The sequence below is a fragment of the Ruditapes philippinarum genome, unplaced genomic scaffold (genome assembly GCF_026571515.1).
Source record: "Ruditapes philippinarum isolate M1 unplaced genomic scaffold, ASM2657151v2 ctg640_1_1_1_1, whole genome shotgun sequence".
Lineage (NCBI taxonomy): Eukaryota > Metazoa > Mollusca > Bivalvia > Venerida > Veneridae > Ruditapes > Ruditapes philippinarum.
Window position 1 is genome coordinate 136,616 of NW_026864289.1, and position 27,852 is coordinate 164,467.

A 27,852-nucleotide genomic window follows, 5' to 3' on the forward strand; every position below is an offset into this window, starting at 1 on the left:
AAAGTACATGTGTTCGATAATGAAATATGTACTTTATAAAGTACACGTGTGTGATAATGAAATATATGCTATGTAAAGAATAGTGTTTGATAATTATGTATGTGCTTTATAAAGTACACTTGTTTGATAATGAAATATGTGCTTAATAAATTTGCTTAAAATCTTAAAGCGTTGAAATCCCCATCTATTTTTGACATGTTTGAATGAACGAAAATTGTAATTAAATACCCTGTAAGTGTCAAAGGGATTTTTTGACATGATTGGATTTGATTTTTTTTTTAGTTTTAGGTACCATTTGATGGAGGTCTTGACTAAGCACTTTAATGCAAAGTGTCAGACCAGGCGCTCGCTCCGTTTTTTACAAAGTAATCGCAGAAAATACAATTTTCAATATAATTTTGGTTATATTTCTTACAATATTTTACATTTTACCGTTTGAAGTGCCCCAGGTGTTCTCTGTAAGAAATTCATTATAAAGGAACTTCATTGAGATCCAAAAGCCTTAAAACATAAAATTTGAATTTCTTACATAGATGAGCTGGAGCACTTTAACAGAAAGATATGCAACGCTTTTCAATTTGGGTCATTTTACACAATTATTTAAATTATTTAGGAAAAAAGGACTGAGCGAAAGATCTAAAAATTTGCGCATAAGTTACTGGTCTAGATCTATATCAAATTGAACATAAATCCCGAAAAAAATATTTTCAGACCCGTCATGGTAAAAAAACAACAGTGGAGACCATTTCAGACTTTTGGAACTCTGTGAAGGTAGAAACAGCGAAACAAATATTTAGATTCGTATAAAAGGCGAACGGCTGGTGACGTTATTTAAATTTTAACAGAAAAAACATTTTTGAAGGTATGGTTTGGAATATTTAATGACGAAATGTTGACGTTTACGAATCGTATGATAAAAGGATTTATTATCATTAGAAAATGTAAGTTTTTGTGACTAAAAAAATGCCGCATCTCGTCGGAAAGTGTGGTTATTTTCAGTCAAAATTCACGTGAAGTAAAGCTTGCACAGGGCCAGACATTTGTATGCGCCTTTGGATGTTGACTATGAATCCATAACACTTACTGTCCGTCAAGTGTTTTCTGTGTCGACATTTATTCGGTACGGCTGTCGACGGTCGAACGGCTGTCTGTCCATTTGATTGTACGGTGTGAAGATATTCATAGTATTATAAGTACACGCACAAAGTCGTGTCAAACGGGGTTTTAAGGTACATGTGCAGCACGGAGTGGATATTTTAAGCTATATTTTGATTAAGCCACAGACGGCGGTTACCAACAAAGAACTCGACAACAGCGACTTGAAGTTTTGAGCCACCTTGACATATATAGGCATTTATTCTTTAGACAGCAGGAGTTTGCACATTTAGAACTGGACAAAAAATAATACTTGTTTCTTGGACTAAAAAGGACATCTAACATTGATCATACTCAAACACGCACTTAGTAGAGTCACTTTTTAACCCATCTTGTAACACAAACAGTACAAACCAGTGCTTCAAAATTGACGCTTAAAAATCTTAGACTTCAACGGGAACATGTTCTTTAATTATTTATTTTATCGGAGATTCAAACTGAATTTTTATTATTACTACTTCCACTACTATTATTATTATATCAGAAATAATCCTGACACTCGAAGACCAGTGATGTTCTACCAGAAAAACTTTCTCGTCGTCTGTTTCGTAATTCAAACACAGTATATTTATAATAGCGAGGGTATCAAGCCGCCTATCGAGGGTTATATTGCAAACAACATTTTATTTAGGACCTGTCAAGGGTCTTCACAAGTCAACGAATTTATAATACAGAAAACTTCTTTTATTAGAGAAAACAAGTTTCTTCATAAATTGACAGAAGCAGTGTATAAAGTTCATATAAACGTCACGGTTATGCAATGAAAATCGTCGTTTACAAAAATGCAGTAATATAACACACATTGTATTCGGTTTACTATTTAAAATGAAATACATAACGTTATTTTGATACATTCTGAAGTAGACGTGTCACTACAGAGCCCTATTTCACAAATGTCAGGCAATATCTCAAGTCCGTTTAGGATCTAAGACTAGATTTTATTTCAAAGAATATATACATACAAGTCTGTTTTCATATTTGAGTACTCTAATCATATATATTATATACAATCATTTCATTTTGCAGGGAGATAAGAATGATAATAATAATTGATTATTAACAATGACATAAAGATAACGTACATTTAGCAACATTTTTGGTATATTTCAATGATAAACATGGAATCTTGTAAAAAATAAATAAATAAAAACTGTCCAAGTGCTTTGAAATACGTTTCCACTCAGTTGTTTTTCTCTAAAAGTTCATTAATATCAGTACCTTTTTAAATATTTTTTCAAGAGGCCTTTTAAATAATATGTATGGTGAAACTAGACCAATTTTGAAAGTATTATACAGTGGCAAAGTGGTCAGCAGAGATTAAATGTGAGCGAGACTTCTTAGAAGATGACTCGAGACCAGGTCGCCCTGCTGATGACATAAGCCAGGAGATGATCGGCCGTGTTGAAAAAAAACTTGTGCTTAATAATTGTCGAATCAAAGTTGCCTAACTTGCTAAAGAATGCGGTTTATCTAATGGAAGTATTTACACTTTAATCGATGAAAATGTATTTATTTAGTCAAAAGTATCTGCCAGGTTGGTATCTAGAAACCTGAACATGCAAGATCGTCAGAAATGAGTAAAGTCAAGTCAAGTGTGTCAGTCCAGAACACTTTCACACTCGTCTTATAACAGGAATTGGAACTTGGCATACCTAATTCCGTTTGTACCTATCTCCACTCGTATCTCTCCATCAAATATAAATTTAATGACAAATAAAAAATGTAACAATTAAGGGATAGATCTGTAGAAAAGCTAGACTCGAGGCCTCACTGTGGGTTATCTAGTTAATTGTTTACTCTTGCGGTCGCTCATATAAAACTTGATCTTGTTGATTGACTTCATCTCTACTCTGTTCATATGAATACTGTAAAGATATAAGTATAAAATAAATATTCAAAATAACCAAGACTTCCGCAATGTTTATAGTCTTAATTAATCGTTGTTCAAGGTTAGGTAATATTTTATAAAGTATTCGAACCTCGAAACTTTTTGTAAACGAAAACAATGACTTCACGATCTTTCAACCTTACAAGATAGTAAAGTACAGGCTACATATATAGGCTAGTTATAGATATTATAACAATATTCATACCTTGGGTTCTGGACAGTTGTTATCCCTACACCACTTGGTAAACGCTTGTCCAATTTGCTTGAACCGAGGATCAGTGTCTGGGACTTTGCTGTAAATGCGAATAATTTGCTCCGCAAACGTTGCAGGAAGGACAAATGATACCTTAAATTATGTTAAAATTTGTTTCATATCATTTTCATATATGTTTTAATTTTAGGATTCAATAGCGGTAACATTTAACACATATTTAAGACAATGGCAAAGCAATTTAAATGTATAGCAACACGTTAAGTTATGTTATTTCTCAAGTATTTGTTACAATTACTCAGTACAGTTACAATTAGTTGTTATGATAAAAGTATATTTGCGCTACAATTATGCTACTCGATTAATTTTTCAATTATTTAATAAAACAAACCTGATTTTTTTCTAACGAAATAGCATGATTTATGTCTGCCTTTCCATAGAAGCGAATTTTTCTCAATGGGTCCTTGCTGTTTTCTCCGTAATGTAGATTCATAAACTAAAATTAAAAACAACAACAACAAACAGCATACAATTGGCAAACGTCTTTTTAAAGTGGATTTTATTCGCCTGTGTCATTCACTTATTGCCAGACCTTTGCCATGATATTTGCACACAAACCAATATGCCAATCGTTCTGTAGCCATTTTAAATCAAGCAGGATGCCCGATTCTTATCGCTATTCAAAGTTAATGTTTTTTTATGAGTTCATTCAATTGGCAATGGAAGGTTCTAAGTTCAAAGCAGAACAAGTTATAACATATAATTAAGAAGGTAATAACATGTGAAGAGAATCTAAGGAATTCAATACTTACATAGCAGTGAAATAGATCAACTTCAACAGGTTCATTCCTGTGCTGAGTCATTATAGTCAGGAGTTGTTCCTTGAAATCTTTTTCATCCACCTTTCCTCTCTAGAAGATAATAATTATCGTATACATAAGATAATATGTGTTTGTGGAACATGATGAACATGATGAACAAACATTTCCAGAAAAATTGATATTTTGAACTTTAAGAAACGGTCTTATTTTCTATCTCACACATTCCTAGATGTCTGATATTAATTAAAGTAAAATCAATGCTTCACGTTCAAAAGTTATTTATAAGTCATGGATAAGTATAAAATTACTAAGTCATGGATAAGTTTAAGGTAATTAGAAGTCAGGGATAATTATAAAGGAACTAGAAGTCATTGATAAGTATAATGGTACAGGAAATTATGGATAAGTATAAGGGTATAAGGAAAATGGATGAAAGAAACCTTTTTTAAAAATATATATATATTATACTTGATGACTATATTTTAATTACTCACAGGTAATTATTACAATATCCCATTAACAGTTGCATAGACACATATTTTATTATTTATCATTTTTTATGAGAAACAATAATATATTAAGTGTGTGTCACAATGCAGGTAAGAATAAAAGTGAATACATTTTAATGCCAGTGTTTCATCAATGAAATGATAAGTATTGTTTCGTATTAGCTGTAATGTAGTTGTGTTCAACCTTTATTCATAGTCATGTATTAATGTTTATAAATAGTATCTAATTTCACATGATTAACTAACACCCAGAATTTTATAATTATAACAACCAATCACAATGGATATGCTCTGGAAGCTTTGTTAAGGAGTTGTCTAGAATAAATCATCAGTTCTGAGTTGACCAACATACGCGACACATTGTTCTTCTCATTATTAAACAAGTATTCTCAGGAAAGGTAAAACACACACACACACACACACACACACACACACACGCGCGCACGCGCGCGCGCGCACACACACATGAACATGCACGCGTGCACACACAACGTATTTGCATTAGGAAATTAAGAATAGAAGGAGATCATTTGGCTTTCGTACAAACAATGAATGATGCAATAATCACATATGAGAGGTGTTCAACTTATTGTAAAACACTATCAAAATACGTTATAAGATCTTTCTTATAGCTTACATAAACTCGCGCAAAGCGATTCATTCATGTAAAATTGAAAATTCAATATGGTTAGAACAAAAATATATGATTTAGTTGAGGGCATTATTTAAAGACGTTTGAAGCAAAAAAATGTCTCACAGAAAGAAACGTTGTGAAACAAGTAAAACAGGTGTGACATAATATTTCTGCTGCTACTGTGCATCGCATTCAGCATGGTAAAGGAGCTATTTGAAATAACATACAAGAAAAGGATTGATGCAAAGCATCAAAGAGCGTCCAAGCAAGAAATGTAGACAGTGAAGATGAACTAGTAGACATATGATGACAAGATATTCTTATAAACTTTTCAATGGTTAATTTGTTTTTACCAGAATCAACGGACGAAAGACATTGTTCATTATGAACTTTGATTGGCATGCTAGAGATTATAATATTACTTGTTATTTCTTTATGATCGTGCTTATTAATAGCAACGGATATACATATATACCATCATTTATAATCCATATGTGTAACGCATGATCAACACCACACTTGTGGAATTGTCTCTTATTATGTTATCGCTATTAGAGAAGACCCCCTCTTTAAGGTATCTGTTCACATTTAGTAAAAATATGACACTGGTTATATTACCATGTTGATCATGTTGAGCATAATTGTTTATTATACAATAATTGTAATATCTATTTTAATATAAAAAATACAGATTTTATGAATATTGTTTTCCTCTCTTTTTTGTGTTTTATGTGCTATTTTGATACTGAGTTTTTACGTTTACTACTCTTTTTTTATCAAAATTGTAAAACAAATTTTAAGAATACAATTGTCATATTGACCGACGAATATAATATTATATGACTTAACTGGAAAAAGTCAGTAAATTATGTTTAATCTTTCAATATATAATATTATTTATTCTTAAACAATGTACATGTACATTTGTATTTTTCTTTATCATTTTTTTTAAATTATCAATCAATTGAATAATTCATAAAATCTAATTTGTAACATAACTGAATATTTCCTCGGCATCTTTACTAAACACGAATAACAAATTAAATAAAATGTTTCAAAGTTGATAGTGTCATATAAATACCATAAAAATGTACCTTTTTCTCAATTATTGCACATATTTATTGTTTTTATCTCATATAGATAAAATGAAACATGCTATTGTTGTTGGTTTTTTTTCTTCAAATTGTATGTTTAGGTATAATAATAATCACTAAATTTGAGAGTTGATCTGTGTTTATTAATTATTGTAAACAAACTGAGTGACAAACATTCATTTTGGAAAAAAGCTTATTTATCTGTAAAATATTTGTTCTGTTCTGTAACGATATCAAACATCTACTCCAAAACCGGGAGAGACCGTGATACTATTCGCCGGTCACTAGTAAATCCCGGTCAAAATAGACCAATTACCGATAGCAGTACATCCCTCTATAAATAGATTTTCGGAATGTTTAGGACACCAACTCATCATTCTATTTTAACATACCATAATAACCCACTGTGTACTACAAAATGATAAACAAAAAAAAACCGAAGAGACGGAAAAGGTTTTTTCATGCACTGCGAAATTCTCCAGTTCGCTATTCATTGTACATATCGAGACATTTTTTTTAATCAAGCACCCTCATACCGATCGGAATGATCGGCTTTTATTATGACCGACTAAAAGGCTCGAGAAGTTGCTGTCGCCCATTCACAAAATCTGATTTCATTCCATAAGGGCGCCGCGCTTTATTTTCTGCTGACGTCGTACACAAAATCAGTAATATAATCACGTTGGTGAATCCTCCAACACAAAGAAAAATGGCAGCTTAGTGTTGGGTGTCTCTAAGCACTGTCAACAGAGTTATAGCTGAATTCTAGAAGCGAAACTGTGCGGTCATAGTCCGTCTGAACTGTGGAAAATGGAAAAACACTGTTTTACATGGGCGGTAGTTACGGTCGACGTCTTGTTTGCTGCGTTCGAACTAATGAGACAGACCTGAACTAACCTAAGTTTGAAAAACGAGATGCATTTGCATCTAGGTTAATGGTTTAGGCCGGGCTTGGTTTATGCCGGGGTTAGTTACTAAGGCAAGACATCTCTAATTTTTATCAAAAAAAGGGTAGAAGTCAATGCAAAATATTTCACATACAAAGTTCTAAAGTCATTTCTCAAAAAAGATTTCCCCTGGAAGAGAGAATGACATGGTATTCCATCAAGACTCGGCCTCTAGCCATAACACTAAAATGATCATCAACTTTCTCAACAAACGCAAAATGAATAAATAAATGAAAATGAATAACATAACACCTGCAGATGGATGTCAAAAAGCCCAAATGCTCCCATCGACTTGAAAGTAGGTTACAGGAACGCAAGATTTATATCATGTCCGGTCTTAAAAAGGCATAAACGGTACTTTAGAAAGCTGGCTTAAAAGGTGTTGAATGATTTACTAATGTCATGGATCGATCATAGATTGAGCATCTGTTGCAATAAAACACATGCAAGTAAATAGTGAAGTAGGTTTTAGAACTGTTTCATAATTAAATGAACACCTCTCGTATTTACTGAATCAGCTTGTATATTTTAAGATTTCTATGATTGAACAAGATATTTCTACCTTTATCTGAGTTTGGCCAACAAATTTATATAGCTTTCTTTTCAGTATATCAGTCATAACTTTCTTTGCTTCTTGCAGATCTTTTTTAATCCTCTCTTCTGCACGAATTTCTTCCACCCTGGCTACAACACCATGTTCATCAGCCCACTCAGTCTGGTATGGACTCCTCATTACAAAGCCAGTTGGTGGATATAAAATGAGCAAAATTATATCGTCCGTCAGTTGTGTAAATGCTTCAGGATCATCAACTGTTTCTGAAATTCTAAGAAGTATAAACAAGATTGTCTTAATATATAGGCATATCAAAAAACCCTACAAACCAACTTACCTGAAGAAATAATGGGCGGTCGTTATAAATTTATAGAACTCGGTAGCCTGCAACCATTTCGCTCGCTTGAAACAAATGAGCAACCACGTCACGTCATGCCCCTTCACAACTATCTGATTTCATATAATGATGGAAGTTTACCGATACTTAATTCATAGAACAAACCAGGCTAAAGCACGTTGTCTCATTCTAACGGGCCTCTGTTTTGCAATATACAAAACACGTCGGTGTAAGGACTGGCTCTTGTATTGCATTGTCATTAACATTTGATTTGTTCTGTCTATCCATATATTATTAACCTTTAGAAACTTTAAAACAAGCTCGTTATGAAAAAAATCAAATAACTTTTTTAAGGTTTTGTATTTTTTGAAATAATTGGGATAGTGTTGTGCGGACGTTATTGCTTAAGGATCTTTAATAGCCGCTTTTAATAATCTTCAATAAGACATTGAATGCATTAGACCCCAGTTTCCGTTACCAAATATAACCTTAATAAAAAAACACACATGTGACCTCGCTATACTTTACACAATAATAAATCGTGTGTAATGGATAACTGTTTTAACAGTATCACTTACCATTGAAAGTTTTGAAATAATAATATGTCAATCTACTTTTCCTATTTATCTGAAATACGGCAGTAAATCGACTTTGTTCGCCATAATATGTATAAAACACGTGAACTTTTGGGTTCTATAATCATGCTTCTTTTTTAATTAAAAATAGATCTAATAGAAAATAAAACAAAATAAACTTACATGTGCTAATTGCTATTTCTTGTTTATTAATAAACTATTAACAACAACGCACTTAATATAGTTATTGAAGATATGCTTATATTTTGTTACGTTTTGCATCTACTACAGATGTTATTCTAACATTTAAGATCTAGTAATTTTAATTTTGTTTTGCCTCAAAATGATTCTCATGTTAAAAACACATTTTCTACAATGCCATAAAAGACTGGAATTCTTTACCAGACAACATTAGATCAATTGACAATATCCAAACATCTAAAACGAAAGTAAAACTTTTTTAAGTAATGAAAATGATAAACAAGTGAATGTTATGTTTATTTATTATTAAATTGATGTGTAACTTATGATAAGGTTTTGTAACATGTTTATGTTGTACTTGATATTTTTTAGTTTAAACGAAATTTATTTCATTTTGTTTGTGTACTTGTCTTATTATATTGAAAAATGTGTCTTGATTGTTGAAAATTGTCATTTATTTTAACTTCTTTATAATTCATTTATTATTATGTAAGTTAGTGTAATAATTTTACAGTAAATGGACCCAATTGGAAATAAGCTTTTAGCTTAATGGGCAATTCCTAGGGTAACATAGAACATACTCATTGATTAATCTTATAATTATTTTTGTTGCATTTATGTGTGTGTTTTTATATATACGCAAGTTGATATATGTGATAACATTGTATGTGTTTATGTCTATTCCCTGAATAAATCGATACGAACTAACAGATCAAATTTAATTTGCAACAAAGAAAATTTAGATGTTGATATTACTGACTGTCACAATTTAGTAGCTACTACAATAAAAATGCAAACAAAATGTCAAACAAAACCGAAATTTGTTGAATTTAGATCATAAAAACGTTTTAATGAATCTGCTTTCAACACTGAACGATTCATAATGGGCGTTTGAAACACCTTTCAAAGACAAAGAAGTTGTAGATGAACATGCTCAAAAAAGAACATAAATTAAGATCACAAGATGGTAAATTGAGAAAATTAATCTATAAAATAAAGCAACTAAGAAATCGCTTTTTCAAAAACCGTAATGACATTATTTGGATTAAGTTCCACAAACACAGACATTTGGTACAATGGCAATATGAATTGATTAAATGTATTATTATCTGAACAGTTGTTTGTTTGTTTTTTGTTTGTTTCTTATTATTAGTTTTATTATTTGTTCATGTCGAATACAAGATTAAAGCTTATGTTTTGTAATGCTAACCATAACCACTATAAATAAAGTTTGTCTTACAGATAAGACGTATTAACATTCTACATATTTTATTAATAGCAAAAATCAAACTGGACAGACTTAGATAGATAGATTTATTTCGGCAAAGGAAGCATATACATAGTTGACAACATAACATAGGATAAAATAATGAGCATTATTAAATACTATATCACATACGAGAAAACTATGACATGCTCACCAAAACCAAGGATAACACAAAAAAGGGCAAAAAAGCTCTTATTTCCATTGTGGCCCTTTGTATTGGCGGCATGACATAGAGAGGCAGACCTAAATATAATCATGTTTAAAAATACTAATAAATCATAAAAATGTATATCACAGTCAAATCTTGAGTTAATGATACACCTGTTTACAGCTAGAATTTAAAAAACATTACTAAAATTGTAAAAACATAATTAGCAGACAATTTAAAATCCTGAGCCGAAATATGTAAAAACAAAGTAAAAAAATTAAATACTGTTCATAAGATGACATTTGATGGCAACATTAAAACTTTGTAACCTGTTGATCTCCGTTAACTCTACAGGTAAATCATTCAATAATTTAATACCAGAGAAAGCAAAGGATTTAGAACCCTGACCTTTGACCTAAGGTAGACAATACCCACCCTTTTGACTAAGTCTTGTACTATAAATATGTACGGAATCTTGCGAAATAAAGTGTTCAGACATGTAATCCGGAGACAGGCCATTTTTTTATCTTAAAAACATGACACAACATATCTGTTCAACTCTTCTGTGGACCGGTAACCAGTTAAGGGACTTATGGGCTCTGGAATCCAAGTCAAGTACAAATCTTGACAAGTTTGTAACTTATTTTTTAAAGACTGTGTCAAGCTATTATACCAAACAGAGCATGCGTAATCATAGTGACACTGAATAAGAGACATAACCAGAAGTTTCTTGGTATGCTAAGAACAGACTCGGCAATGGAGCAAAATGACAGATTTTGGTCTATAGTAATCCCAAGATACTTGATAGATGAAGTTGATTCAATGGATATACCAGAACAGGTTATATGCAGGTTAGATTGTGACCTAAGCTTTTGCCTAAACCGAAATAAAATTGACTCGGTTTTACCCAAGTGAAATGACAACTTATTGTCCACTAACCATTGGCTGACCAATTCCATATCATCTGTCAATGCCTTTTCAACAACAGATAAACACATGACACCAGACACAGACACATTACCAGATACAAGGATACCAGAATCATCAGCATACAAAAGCAATTTATTACTGACCACAGCTGACATATCATTTACATAAATTAAAAAGAGAAGGGGTCCAAGGATTGAGCCCTGAGGAACATCACATGTTATTTTGGAATTGGAAGAATAAGTACCACAGTACGTACCTAACCTGCAATGAACGATGCACTTTCATAATAATTCACTTACCTTTTGCCATTAAATTTAATACTTTCGTCTGCCTTTTTCAAAACATCGAGTATCCTGTAAACGAACTGCAGGTTATTGTGTAGAAATTAATGACATGATGCTCAAAACTATATAGATGCCAAGAAGTACAAAAGTAGTTCAAAACCGAAAATCTTTCATTTAATCTACATATACTCTTATATAAACCATTCTTTCATTAATTCGGAAACGTATTTATACATTTATTTCGTAAATGTAAAATGTAAACAAAAGGAAGGCTTTTAGAACATCATGTGCTCATCTAGAATTTTTTCAAGATAGAGAGGTAAAAACCTTTCATATCAATGAATTACTTCTATATGTTATATATTTTTATGCATTGAAGCTAATGTTATCAACCAAAATAATAATATTCTTTTAAGAACGACTGTTAAATAAAGTTTCTTGTATCTTGTTACAGTAATACATACAGTACTTTTACGAAATCCTGAAAAGTGTTTTAAAAATAATGAAATAATTCCGTATATATATGTTTCAGGGTGAGAAAAATGTGCAGCCTGACCGAGACTAGAACCCGGGCCCTCGGAATAGCGTACTGCGGCTCTAATGACTGAGTTTTCCTGCCGCTTACACACTATCTCCACCGTGATATTTTGCGCCCAATGAGGTGTTCGTATCAGTGTTTAATTTACATTTCTCTGTTACCCTGAGAAATTCGAGGACGAATGTCAATTTGCGGGGGGAGTACGTCAAGGTTCAGAACTCTTCAATATTTAGGGGTGAAGATGTGTAAGCGTCCGGATAGCTCATTTGGTAGAGCGGTATTCCGAGGGCCCTGGGTCAGAGTCCCTGTAAGGCTGCACAATGTTCTCGCCCTGTGACATATACGTACATCGTTCTTATGACTGTATGTGTTTTATGTTGGTATGCTTGTCTTGTCAACACCATCTTTGTGTAAAACATATCGTACAGACCCTGTGCTTCCTGAAAAGAAGCAAGTTATTTCTTATCATGTTAATGTCATAATTTATGTTTTTAAATGATTAAATAGTGGAATGAGAATATAGACGCAACCTCTTGCTGCCGATACATGTAGCACATAGGTGCAACATTTCAGATACAAAAAGGTTCAGCAGACATATCTTAGGTTTGCTGTACAGCTGTCTCCTATTATCTGTAACAATGTAACAATTGAGATTTTGCATCTTAAAAAAACTTGTTAATTAACAGTTTTGTAAATAGTAAAGGCTTTTTAATATTTCATTTGGCTTGTATTACATATATGGTACCAAAAAACAAAACAGGTGCCTCACCTTTTCCCTGTAACATATCTGTTTTCTTGGTACAATGGGTAAAACTTCACCTCTTTGTGACGCGTTGCTACCTTCACGACTTTCATTGTCTCCAGTTTCGTCATCTCCGTTTAAACCGTTGCTTACCAGAACTCGTGCAGTAGCGAAACATCGATTGTAATCAAAATTTGTTTTGACTCCCAGCATGTAGCTATCACGTGCCAGATAGTCCCACTTGTCTACATCAATTCCGTTCCTTTTATTGGCAACAATCTACATAGAAATGAATTTTTGCATGTGTATTCTGACATGGTCTAAAATAGCCAAACAAAATGGAACCTTAAAAGTCGCGCAACGCGACTATAGGTTAAGTGAAGTAAGCTGATTGCCGTATTCAAAACATGCGCATTAAATCGTTAAAGAACAATGATGAAATGCTTTGAACGTCAATTAGTCCATACTTGGAAGTGTATGTTATACCAAGCATTATTACGTTGATTGCATTTTGTATTTAGTACATGTTTCATATGTGACAACAGAAAAATATTGTAAAATGGCCAAACGCAAACTTATTGCTGATTGCATATAAATTGAACTGAACTGTTATGTTATTCAATAAATTGTTTCTAAATTATTACACTATGAATGTTTTTGCAACTTTATTTATTTCTTGGATTGAATAACGTAATTCATTGATTTCTTGATCTCGATTATAATACTATATACCTCGTACATGTAACTTTTACTTTCATCTCTTCCTTTGTGTGGCCAAGGCTGAAATTGAACAATGGCATTTCAGAAATAATATAAGAGTTTTGAACAATTCCTTAAATTAAAAAAAAACACAAAAAAAAACAAAAACAACAACAAAAAAAAAAACAACAACAAAACAAAAACCAACAAAAAATTATGATCGTAACTCTGACTGTGTGCCAACACCAAATTTTTTATGAAATGTGTTGGACAGCTTTTGAAAAGCTTATTAACTAAACAATTAAAGCGAGCAAAAAATAAATACAACACCAACGGAAAAATGTGTTTTGAATTTATAGAAGTTTTAATCAGAAAGAAAGTTCAAATTGATATTATAAACATTCAACTGTACGTCCTTTATACCTGTCTCACGATGTCTTTGGGTTGATCAATCATTTCTGTGATGAAAATAAAATCTTTTTCATCGAAATGTGTGAATTCTGGTGTATTACAGCTAGCAATATCCTCCTGAATTTTCTTTTTCAATGCAAAATCATCAGCAGACAACATGTATTCAAACATTTTCTTTGCTGTATTCCGATGCTTTGATGAAAAACATGGGTTTAATTATTTTTCTTTTTTAGTTTTGTATTAGAAGAATTATTTTATATACAAATCTAACAGATTACTTAAATATGCTTTTGGAAATCCTTGTCTGCTTTCCCAAAGTTAATATGAGTAATCCAAATCATCAACTTGATGTTATGTTGGTTAACAAAAGGTCATGATCGTGTAAGATCTATAAGAAATTGCTAAATTATTTTTCTTCAGATTTAAAACAACAATAAACCAAGCAAAAAAAGAATAAATAAATAACAAATAAATAAATAAAAACAAGGAAATGTCCAAAACAGAAGCGTTTGGAAATTAATGCAATGAGGACTTATTTTACCTTTTCAAAAATAAGAGGAAAAATGTAAAAAAATATAGTTCAGTACCTTATAATTTGCCCTTTTCTCTTTCATAAACATTTTTTCAAACACGTAGGAAAATGGTCCTCTGCCTAAAATAATAATACTAATAATAATAATAATTCAATTTGAATTTCTAAGATAATAATATTTTAATTGCGTAAAAGTTGACGAAATAAAACGAAATAATGTTCCCGTTGAAGACTAAGATTTTTCATCTTCAATTTTCAAGAACTAGTTTGTGTTGTTTGTGTTACTTGATGGATAAAAAGTGACTCCAATATTTTTTTTTTGACTTAAATTTTTTCTAATTTTGTTGTACCATGATGGGGTAATTGTAATTTCAGATTTCATCGCATATTGTTTTACGTGCAAGTACCAAATAAATGAAAAGCGGTTACTCGAAGCAGGCTAAGAACCGCAATAAAATCGTATGTTTTTTCAAGGTTCAATTCTGTAGTTCAGTATTTCTTTTAATATAATTTATATATATTTTTTTTGTTCGTTTTATGCAAAAATTTCATTTTTTGTTTGTAGGCTTTTGGACTTGAGTGGAGCTAATTGAAGAGTTCCTTTGTAAATAATGGCTGAACTTTGCGCTAACAGAGAAGACTGTTTGAACTGGACAATTTCAACAGTGGCAAAACATATAAAAAGTCCAGCTAGCTGACGGAACGCCGGTGGTTCTACTCAGGTGCCCGTTTGTGCCTAAAATAATTTGAGGAAGGCATCCGATGATCGTTCTTCCTCCACCACCAGTACCGTAAACGGAACGTCGCGATCATATGACTTTACTGTGAACGATGTTGACCGTTAAAACCCAAAACAAAACAACATAAGATATATAAAAAAAGAAACCTGACTTTATGTATTTTAGTCGCCGGTCGTATAAAAAAGTTTAGACAGAAGGTTTCCTATCAAGGATTGTGAAATACAGAATGTAGTCCAAATATGACTGATGCTTTAGGGTATATAGAGTGAAAATCAAAGTGGACCGACACTATAAGGAAAGTAAGCATTAGCTTAGTTTAGTTTATTAATAATTTATTTTATTTCGGTTGTGTTGAAAGCTATAAATTATTGAAACACTCTAAAATCTGTTTCTGGAACCAACCAGTAAAGCAATAATTGTTAAGTTTCTTTCTCAAGGATTTAAAATTAAAACATACATTATAAGCATTGGCGCCAATGACTCTAAAAGACCGGCAAAAAGGAAAGAGATAATTACATTATGATAACATGGTTATATTTAACAGCTGCCAAACAGTTTGAAAATTAACTGATGTGAGTATACAATTCAGCAGATTCTTGGCAGACAGACAGACAGATCTCCTTATTTCCTTTTAAAGTATAATACAATAGGAGAAAGCTCGGGTTCATTGGGTCGCTCAATGGCGACATCGAAAAGTACGCTTTGCTTCAATGCTTTACGTTAACTTTAAAAACAATATCTTAGCCCTACCCAAATCATGACAGAGTCCAGCTATTTCCACACATAGAATATCCCTATCTGTAATCGGTTCATTTGGCTGGTGTTGACGGATAGATCTCAATAATTTTCCTGCCAGATAGCTGACTCTGTAACAAACATACATTTGTATATATTAGTTACATACGAGTTATTTGATTTTATTTTTTCAAACATTTTTATGTTCAGAATTGTATCGTTAAACAATAATATTCTAAGCTCATCAGATTATATTATTTAAAGATATAGATATTTTACATAGAACTTCTTTGTTTGTCTTTGATCTCTATTTATTTGTTCAATTATTTTTATCGATGTCGTCATAATTTACAATTGCGTGTCTAAACTAAAAGTATTATTGCCTATTCGCTCAAAGAATGGTTACGATATTTTCCAAATGAAGATACGAATATAGAGTATATAAGTTTTTTTTCAATTTGTGTTAAGGGTTATACATATTTGACCCGGGAAGGGCTGAACCAAATGTTGCTATAACGTGTTGCCCGACCTATTGGCTTTGTATTATACACTTATCATTTGTATACTATTTTAAATGTATTTGATGCAATTAAATATGTTTAAACTTAACTTATTTGACTAATCAATAAAACGAATTAATAAATGTTTTATAAAATATGTTGATGAGTTTACCTACCCTATAGAGTGCTCAAACCTATTATGACTGGCACCTGGATAAACCAGGTAACAGGTGTCTAGTTGTTTAATGTGTCTTAGGCGCTGAAACTGAGGCGTGTCTATGATACTTATACATGCCGGATGCATTTCTATGGTTCCATGAATAGGATCGTTGAATATCTATGCGAAAGCAGTTGATAATTGAATGAAAGCAACAAGTTATAAAGGTAACAACATTCTTGTGCAAAATAAATTGAATCTATCATGCAGTCAGTACATAATTTAAACGCACACGCACGCATGCATACGCGCACGCACGCGCGCACGCACGCATACACGCACGCACACGCACGCACACACACACGCACACACGCACACACACACACACACACACTAACTCCACTCTTTCAAAAAACAGATCGATACATACATACAATCACTCGGGCACACAACAAGTAAAGTGTAAACGTTTAGGATGTTGCATTTCGTTCACAATATCCTTCATTTTTAAATGTTAATTTGCATATACATGTATATAATATACATATTCCTTAGAATTCCTACAAATAATTTCATATCGAAAACTGTTCAGAAACGATACACAACTGAGGTCAAGAAGCTTAAAGTTTAAAAAAATTTGAATCTGTTCCAAGGACCGACTGGGTCACTTAGAATGGAAAAAAAATTGAAAAAATAACGATTGATACTCAGAATAAAAGTGAAAATCATTTACTTGTGCTATTCTTAATCCGATTTGAGTTTAAGTTAAATGCGTCTCATTTTTGTGATATTGTTTTACTATTTAAATGATTGAAAACGAACTAAGCGAATTATCTGAAATTTTGGTCAAAAGTTATTGATCAGGACCCACATCAAATTAAGTTAAATAGCACCCAATTCAGTCATGTGAAAAAACCTCAGTGGAGGTAAAACCAGATTGGCTAGCTAATTAGCATATATATACCTTTCCCTTTGTAGATTCTTTTTCTGCATTGACACCTGTATCGTGTTGGGCTTGATTTTGATCCATTGTTCGTTTTGTCGTTCTTCAGATGATTTAGCTCTGGTTAAAAATCACCAAACTGAAGTAAAAACAATTCTAACACTATCGGAAATTTTCCTATATAGACAAAGAAGGCCGGAAGCGTGCATTATTCTACAACAATGCAATCGCCGTTCTTATTATCTCCCTGTGTATTTTCACATTGAGGGCGCCATTTTGTTTAAAAAAAATCTGATAAATAAAAACAAATTTTTGTCGAATTTTGTTCTGAAAACTATCTAGAATGAAAGAAAATGGTCTAACTAAGAAAATTAATCCGAACACCAATATCTCTTTAATTCAGTCGTTAACGTTGTACAAGCGTTTAAAGTGTTTGTTTTACGTGACGTCACAATGTAGCGCCAAACAGCACGTGCAAAACAATCAAATCAAGTACGCTATTTTAATGTCACAAACGAGTTAAGTTTTACATTTATTCCCTTTTAATAATTTGTATTTTCGCTTGAAAAATTATAGAGTGAAAAAAAATAAACAAACAAAGTTTTATCAACGTTTTCAAAATTCGTTTTTCTCAAAATGTTTCTACACACGGTAGATTTAACGACAGTTTTTTTCAACCCACTGGAACAGCCCCTTTAAAGAACGTTTCTATTGGAAACTCTGAGACGAAAAACAAATTAAACCACCAAACATAAAGTCCAACTTTGAAATAATAATTATATTTTTTCTTGACGTGTTAGAATGGAAATAGATATTAATTCTTCGTGCATTATTGTATAATAATGCACGGTTTTCGTTAAAATGCTTTGTAATTAATCACTCAGGCCTATCAGCCTTCGTGATTATATTACTACGCATTTGAACTCAAACCGTGCATTATTCTACAACAATGCACTCAGAATTGATATCTATTTCCTAAATAAAGTATTAAAACATCTTTTTAGCGTTCTACGATTTCGATAAGGACTGCTTCAGAAATTCATTTTGCAATGCTTTATTCTAAATATCTAAGATATGTTTATCCAAAAGAAGATTCAAATGTGTTTTCTTACATAAATTTATATTAATTAAGTGACTCCATGTGCTTAGTGGAAGATCACGTGGCAATGATACAAGCCAAACATATTGTAGTTTCGGAGAAGCTGACTTTCAAAGATTTTATTTTCATAGTCTATTTTTAGCTTTTGTGACATACTTACGCATCAGATTGAAATAAAATAAAATGTTACTGTACCTATAACAGATTTTAAAAAAAGAAGCTACAAACCAGTAAAATAAATTTCAACTTCCTGGACTGAATGTGGCTAGATTAAACATGAATAAAAAATTAACTTCTGCAGAATGATTAAATTACCACTTCTACGTAAGTTATTATACTGATATACCTTTTGAATAAAAGCGCAGAAAAAAACATAAAGCGGTAAGATTAACTTCGATAAGGTATTTCTTTGTTTAATTGTACCGTAGCTGTCAGGTTTATAAGCATAATGTGCCTTCCAAATAACTTAATGATAACCTTTTGTAGAGTTCACCTATTAATTACACCTATTAATTATACTTCCTTTCAATGTGATCGCTGTGCGATTGACAAGTCACAAAATATATGCTTTGTTTAGAAGATTATTTATGCACAATTACATTGTTACGTTCAGTTTTGTAATTATATTTCTCAAATGTTTTTTTTTTATTTCTAATTATTTATAATAACTCTTTGGTGCCCTTCGTGCACAATGCTATCGATTGCGAAAAATGCAAAAGTAGTATATCTTATTTATTTTTCTTATCAATCATTAGTCTCAAATTTCTTTTTATCATTATTTCATCATTTGAAAAAAATGTTTTGGCCATTTAATATTAAGCATTAGATCGATTGGAGTTAATATAATTTGTCATAGGTAACCTTTTGCTTATTGATATGATAGCTACATTACTGATTTGTTTATTAATTAGTTTCTTATTTAATGCTGTGAATGCCACGTAAGTAAACTTTTGCTTTAGTTGCTCTGTATATAATAATATCTATTCAGTGATGAAGTTTTAAACAGTTATGAAACCCCAAAAGAAACGACCGTAAGTGTTCAACATCATATGCCGACCAATTACTCCGATTTTCAAAAAAATGACTTTCTTAATCGTATGAACACTTATTTATTTAGCCGAACACTTAATAACGGTAATTAAGAGTTTGCTACGAAGTGCGCATGTGTAGAATGAATGTAGTAGCCCTGCGTAACTATTCCGACATGACATTGTTAAATTCAAAGCAAGAACTAGGTCAACGTTTCTTCTTCATAAAATTAATTACCGCTTTCTTGTGGAGGAGTCGTTTTGTTTTTAATCCCATGGAGAAAATGAATACAAACCCGAACATTTTGGTCATTTTGAACTGACAGATATTAATGATTGTCATTTAAACATTTGTCTATTAATGCACACAGTTGTTAAAGTTTCACTCCTCCTTTCACATTGTTTAGGGCTTACTTAAGTATATTTCACATGGAATTGTCCTCAAACCCACAGCCAGAAAGAAAACCATTCAGAGAAGGGCTAATGTTGATTACATCAAAAATCATTCACGTCCGATATATTTCATATATTTCATATTTCGCCATATTTTTCTTTGCTATTTATTGATTGATTGTCGTAGCTATTACATTAACTTTGCTGCCTATTGTACCCATTGTATTGTAAACGACCTTCAATAGGATGAAGGATTTTAAAGTACTAACTTTATTAAATAAAAATTGTGTTGTATTTTTGTTAATATTGCAATGTTAATGCATAAAATTGTCAATAATTCGGAGTTTTAAAATGTTCTTTTTATTGGGCTTTAGTCAGTCATATAAGCGAATAATTAACTTCTCCCAAACAGACCCCTTGTTATACTAATTCTAACATTTTTTACAAGTTCATTTGTATCATAATGGTGTTAATTGAATATCAAACACATTAATTTAGTAATGTGGTTCTTTTTATTACCCCGCACGGAATAGTTACCGTGCGATAAATTGATATTCGAAAACCTTTTTTCCATTAACGCACTGTATGCCTGTTTGTGCTGGTTTGACATATAATGTCATATTCTTTACAGTAAACACAATTTTGTGACAATTTTATTCTTAGAGAATCCTGTCCTTTAATTTCATTATTACGACTCTTTTAACCAATAGTAAACAAAAACATTCTTATTCAGTTGTAGGTATTGTAACTTATAATTACATTGATTAAAAAGTAGGTAAAGAAATGATTTTAATTAAAAGAAGTGACATGAGACGCAAAAGCTTACTTCAGAAAATCGTTTTTCTTTTCTATCAGATTGTTCAAGTACACGTATCAAATCAAACATAAATCTAGATGTTATCCGGAATTCGGCAATTGTGGGGTTCTCCAAGTTTATCGCCTGGTACCAACAAACTTTTACCGTTATAGCTTCAAGGAGCACGTTACATTTAATTACGAAGCTTTTAAATAGTAAAAAAATGTAGTGCAATCACTTCCCCTCCATACCTTGATCATTAATATGTAAAATGTTTTTGACAAGATTCTTTTTTGTTACGTGTACTACTGCTTCTAACTTGATGATTGTATATGTTCACATGTTTTTTACATATTGTAAACTGTGACTCTGACAATATAGTTTTGAATTGAATTGAAATTGAAAAATGTAACTCCCCCGAATTTGCTTGAAAACCTCAAATTAAACAGTAAAAGGAATAAGTGCATAAGGAAAAGGTAACTTGCAAAATTAAGAATGTATTTAGTATTAATTACTGTGAAGAAATATTCGTACGTGTGTGATAGCATTAACTTATATTATCATATCAAAACTTATTTTATCTTGCGTGTTATGTTCAATTAGTATACTGACATATTTTTTTTAATTCATCAGTACTACTGAAAGTTAAATACCTGTTAAAATTTTGTTAGGTGATGTCGCTTTGGTAGTTTAATTCCGTTATTCTGTTTTCATTTATTTTTATTTTTCATGTAACAAATGATTATGTATAAATCTCTCTTTGTTAAACTGCATTCTAAATTATGAAATCTCTCATTATAAATATATACATGTTAAAATACAATCATGAAACATGATATACTTTACCTTGACTAATACAATAGTGAATGCACAGGTTCGGACGTAGATAATGATTACCTAACATGCATTTGCTGCTAATTGAGATTTTGAGATTATTCTACCTACAAATGACAGGCATAAAACATATCTGGTTCTAAAATTCCAGTAGTTGATGAAGCTAAGTTGTTAGGAATTATATTTGATAAAAAACTTTTTTTTTTATCCACATATTAAACATTTGAAAACTAAATGCCTGAAAGCTTTAAATTTACTTAAGGTTTTATCAAGTACAAATTTGGGATCAAATTCTTCCACATTACTGAAATTATACAGAAGTCTTATCCGATCAAAGTTAGATTATGGTTCTGTAGTATATGGGTTGCAAGAAAATTATTTCTTCAAATGCTAGATACTGTACATCACCAGGGTTTACGTTTAGCTTTAGGTGCTTTTCGCGCCACACCTGTATAAAGTCTTTATGCGGAAGCTGGGGAACCATCGCTTCATCTATGTCGAAAAAAGATATCACTTCAATATGCAACTAGAATTCCATCTAATAGCAATAATTTTAAAACCAAGTTGTACTGAAAAATTTGTTAACAAACCAAAGGAAATTAAACCATTAGGCCTTCGTTTAAAAGACGATTTAGATAAACTTAAAATTAATCCAGACAGTATCCTTCAAAATGACGATGAGGATTTTTCCACCATGGACTTACGATATAATTCCCATAAAATAAATATTAACTTTTCAAATATAAAAAAGTCATCAAATTCACCTGAACATTTCAAAGAGAAGTTTCCAGCAATTAAGGAAGAACATGAAGATTTTACACATATTTATACGGACGGTTCAAAAGAAGGTTGCATATTAGGTGCGGCTGTGTTTGAAAATAATTTTACATCTAGTATGAGGTTACTAGATAATGCGTCAAATTTTACTGCTGAAGCAAAAGCTACAGAATTAGCATTGTCATACATAGTAGTGATAATAAAGCTTACCCATGATAAATTTGTGATATTTTCTGACCCGCTTTGTGTTTTAATATCCATTAAAAATAAAAAGTCTGACAATATCATGATAAAGAAAGTTCTTTTACGATTTCATGATATACTTTAAACAAAATCTGTTTAATTATATTGGATTCCAAGTCATGTAGGTATACGAGGAAATGAAAAAGTAGATGCTTTAGCTAAACAATTATTAAATTAAAAAAAAACTGACTTATTGTTACCTGCTTGTGATTTTAGACCGGCTATAAATAAACTCGTATCATCTGAATGGAAAGCTAATTGGGACAATGCCGTTTTCAATAAACTTCACGATATAAACCCATCTTTTGATGTGTCACCATCTCTATCTCTGACAAACCGCCATGATCAAACAGTTCTTCTTCGATGCCGAATTGGACACACTAAAATTACCCACTCTTATCTCGTCACGAATGACAATGCCCTTTTCTGTGTAGCTTGTAATTAAAATTTTACTGTCAAGTATTTTCTTCTTGAATGTCATGATTTTTCACAAGCCCGTAATAGATTTTATTGTGTAAATTCACTAAAAGAACTCTTCAATACAATTCCATAAAAAAATCATTGATTATTTGATGAGATAAACTTGTATTCTCGGATCTAATTGGCTCATTTTCATTGTCATTTACAAAGTTTAACATAACATTTTAAGCCTATTATAACATTCGACACGATATGGCCAGTTATGTGTTGGCGTGCCGTAAAAATCCAAACAAACAAACAAAAGCATAAAACAAACAAAAATAAAACAAAAACAAAAAAAACTCTCATTTTCTCAATTAATAAAAAACCAGATATTGATGCTACCAACACAACATATTTGTTTGAGTAATCCTCTTCTGTTTATTTGTTTTTTTCACATATTTGTAAACATTACTGAGTATAAGTCACTTTTAAATGAGTAATGTTTACAATATAATAAACATATCTTTACGATTGGTGTTCACTGACAAATGTTTACTTAGGAAAGAGTAATATTCATTGGCAAATGACTATGACCTAATGAGAACCAAGGTATGTCACGGTATTGTCACAAAAAGAAAGGATAATAAGCTCCATTTTTACAGTGATAGTGACGCCAATAATTAAAAAAAGACTTTGTGGGTGTAACAGTTTAATATTAAAGCAAAGATACCTAGATAAAATTATTCCAGCATTGTATTAGCGTTGTTGATCAAATTTGTCAGGTGATATGGTCACAATGCACCAAAATAAAGCATTATGACAAGTACTTGATTTTTTTTAAAGCAAAACTCAATCTTTCTTAATGAGTTTTTGCTTTAATTGAGACTCTCCACAGTTTAACTGATTATTTCTTACGTGTCTGAAACAGTGAAGAAAAAATAATGAAAAGTAAAGAGATTTTATATACATTTTTATTTTTAATTTTTGAACGATCGCACCTGCAAATTAGAAGCAATTATCTAAAGGTATAGAATGCATTTTACAATATCGATTTCCAATCTGAATGTTTCCCTTACACAAAGGAAGCCAATGTTCAAACGAAACATAGAAATTGTATTTTAATGTGTACCTGAATAATATTTGAATTTCATATTTCAATAAAAAGTGTTCAATAAAAGAGTAAATGTGCTTTATTATTTGATATGAAATAGCGCTCAAAGTGCATGTTTATTTTTCAACATATGCAAATGCGACTTTTGTAAATTGTAAATATTAAAAAGATCGATATTCAATGAATTATTAAAGTTCTTTGAAATATATATTTCACATTGTTGTCTTGATTATTTTTTATATTTTTTTATTTATCGTTTAATAAGAGGTTGACATAATCGTATTGTTAAATATTTTAATTTATTTCCAAAACACTTTTGAATGAAAAGTGAGAACACACGAAGTATGCATCTTTATTATACTTTTTATAATTTTTGATAAATAGCTTTTTGAAAAACTTTGAAATTCACTTTCAAATTGTGAGATATTGCACAATGCATAAATGGTGAATATTGAATGTTGTTTCTCCCAATTTCTGCCAGAATCATGCACCATTATTTCATTAATATTTTCCATTTTTAAATATTAAGAATATTATACGTTTACGGTATAGTATTACTCAATGGAACTGCTTAAAATAGAACTGTTGCTATTGAATGTGACGACGTTTTTAATGTATTAACAATGAATTATGCCCATAAACACTACAATTTACTACAATTGTGTGATAGTCTTATCATTGATCTGATGATTATAATATATGTACATGTATTTGAAGGGAGGTTTACCATCCAGATATGTTTTACAGGAAACTTTATGCTTATGCTCTATGGAATTTAATAAAATTTTATGGCAATTTATATAAAATGCCCTTTTTCAATTAAACGTTTCACTTATGTTTCCCCTACATCCAGACATGTTCGTCCTTGCTGTGACTCTTTCTATGAACAAAATAATAATAAGAAACAATTTTACGATTAACTAACATCTTTGTAAATTGTAGTTTCCGACTATATTCTTCTGTCAGAACTGTAAAACTAAACTAAAATTAACATAATGGCGATTTACCATGCATTTAGAGTCTGTCAGAAATAAATCTTAAAGCTTTATTCTATGAAAGTTAAATATATTCTTTGTATTTTATTGAAAATGTTGGCTCATTTAGCTTACATAAACTTACATGTTTTTTCTTGTCCTGGATATTGTATGGATAATTATATCAACTGGTATTATCACCCTAACGGGCACTATAAGGAACTGAAAAATTTATATCATAGGTCAGATATATATCTTAAGCATGTTTTGATAACCAGAAACGATCAAGTACAGCATGTTTCAAAAATTACTGAATTGTAGAGTACATTTATAGGACAAAAAGGCAAATCTAAATTTTACACAAACAGAGATTATCCCAACGAAATTATCCAAGCAATGTCACGCATCTGGTCTAATTACGAGGAAGGACGGTCCAGTATCAATTCAAAATGTATTGATATAGGATCTTAATCTAATAAACAAAGCCAACAATGGCGTTATGTTGTGCAAATTTCGCAAAAGTAGAAACAATTACAACGCACCAGAGTGCATTGCATGCACAAGGTCTAAAACATCACATGTTTGCGATTAACAAGTTCACAGCGTTATCAGAAACATTATCAGGCGCCGATTCCGGAAGTGACACCGAAAATAGAGAAAAACAGAATCCCTAAAGAAAATCCAACGCGACAAAATTGAAAATGTTGCAGGCTCGGTTTGATTGAGCCTGTTCAAGCATTATGGATCAATACAGCAAGTCAATACTTGATTCCGAATCTCGACAGAAAAACAAGATTTTTTATTCAATCTGACTGGAATAAAATACATAGTTGGGTTTTTGACATTACCAATGATTCTTACTTGCAATGGTTTCAGACAAGACTAACACATAGAATATTAGCTACTAGTTATCTTCTTTTGAAAATGAATTTATCAGTTACAAGTTTGTGTACTTTTTATAAATCAGAATATGAAACATTGTTACACCTATTTTAGGAATGCTCATTCGTCAAAATATTGATTACAGAAATTATTAAAATTGTTAAGTTTAATGATGCTTTATTTGATATTGATTGTCAAACTTTTATATAAGGTAATACAAAAAAAGAGCCAGTCAAAATACAATATCCTTTGTCTAGAGATAAAGAGATATGTTTATTTATGTAGGAGAAAAAATATTTTACCAAATATAGATTGATTAGTTAGAAGTTTTAAATTAGCCTCTTCAATTATTGATGCATGTGCAACAAATACAAAAGATAACATAATGAATTGGACAATTGTTCAAAAAATCATTTAATTCTTTTTAAAGTAAAGGAAATTTATAATTAATTAATATACAGCCATTGCTTTTTGTTAAAAGTTTGAGTATAAGAAACAACTACGTAATGTTTTCTCTGTTCAATGTATGAGCTACCTTTCCTTTTTTCTCTGCTTTTATTTCCCTTGTGATTTTGTTATATTATGTTGTGTATATATGTATATATTATTGTAGAAATGTGAAGTTGTGATAAATACTCAATGACAATAATTGTTAATTAATCAACAAATATTTTATACATGTATATATAGATCTATATATGATAAATAAAATCTTTGTAAGGTATGGAGGGGGGTGCCCTCGACCCCCACATACCCATGACGAGGGAAATAAACTTTAAAAAAAAGGAAAAAAAAGAAGATTTTTTATTCAACAATATCACTGCGGGTTACAGCGACGCAGGATGATTTACTAATGAGGAATTGGCAGTTAATGTTTCCATTAACAATAACTACTAAGTGGGAGTATGTGATTCCCAGAACAATTAATGTGTAAATAGTTATTGTACTAATAACCGGTAATGAAAACTTTGAGGTAAATATCACAATTTTTTTCTTACTTTTCAAAATTGACATTTATGAAATTACATTATGAAATAAACTGATGATCTTTTACACAGTTTTTCTCTATCATCTCTGGCAAGCGGATTCAACCGCAGTTCGATTCCTGCGAACCTGAACAGCAAGAACTTCCGGGCTAAGTAAAATTGTGGCCAGATTGTTCCAACTAACTAACTAACGAACGTATAGAAAGGACACTTTCCCTAGGTATATCCTCAAAGGGAGATAAAATGTCGACTTAAAATTAATCAACATGACGATAAAAACTGACGTAGTCATTATCCATAAAATTTAAAATTTAGCCAGTTGCCAGTTATTATTTTCACTGAAGCCAGCGATTATCCATCTTGCTTTGGCATTACCAACAGAAAAGGAAACGATAAAAGATCAAATAGCTATATAAGTTTTTCTCCACACAATGTACCTCAGAATAGGTTAAAGTTATGTAATTCTGGGCAATGGGTCGTAAACTTCACATTCTTTGTAGATATTCGTATAATGCATGGGCTTTCTTCAAAGTCTATAGCAGTATTATACATGTATTGCTAAATGTATGTCAATCAAAGATTTAAATTGGCTTAGTCAAAGATAAAAGAAGAATCCATATGCTATTTTCACTATAATCTAGACTTTGAACATGCTACTATCACCAGAATCTGCCATTATCATCAAATCCTGACGATCTTGACACATGCCGTGTCCTTTCTTGGCCGATTATAATATAGCAAAAAGGGGACACAAATGTACTAGGCATTTCATAAAA

The 27,852-nt window shown here is 31.2% G+C and overlaps 1 protein-coding gene across 1 annotated transcript; it reads right to left on the reverse strand.

Annotated features, from left to right (window-relative positions):
• Positions 1-1,850: 1,850 nt before the first annotated feature.
• Positions 1,851-21,677, reverse strand: LOC132725070 (deoxynucleoside triphosphate triphosphohydrolase SAMHD1-like). Its single transcript, XM_060710062.1, has 15 exons — positions 21,521-21,677; positions 17,573-17,690; positions 16,628-16,788; positions 15,967-16,082; positions 14,532-14,596; positions 13,957-14,136; positions 13,567-13,614; positions 12,862-13,113; positions 12,441-12,532; positions 11,570-11,623; positions 7,822-8,083; positions 4,067-4,165; positions 3,646-3,750; positions 3,249-3,389; positions 1,851-3,020 (listed from the first exon to the last, which is right to left on the reverse strand). The coding sequence occupies exons 2-15, from the start codon at positions 17,636-17,638 to the stop codon at positions 2,949-2,951; spliced, it is 1,713 nt and encodes a 570-aa protein (XP_060566045.1). The 5' UTR covers positions 17,639-17,690; positions 21,521-21,677; the 3' UTR covers positions 1,851-2,948.
• Positions 21,678-27,852: the final 6,175 nt, after the last annotated feature.

Coding starts and splice junctions, on each gene's coding strand:
- LOC132725070 (XM_060710062.1), bottom strand. CDS start 17,638: ATGGATCAAAATCAAGCCCAACACGATACAGGTGTCAATGCAGAAAAA. Junction 16,789..17,572: donor AAGAATCTACAAAGGGAAAG/GTATATATATGC, acceptor GCTTTCGCATAG/ATATTCAACGATCCTATTCA. Junction 14,137..14,531: donor AGAAAAGGGCAAATTATAAG/GTACTGAACTAT, acceptor TTTTCATCAAAG/CATCGGAATACAGCAAAGAA.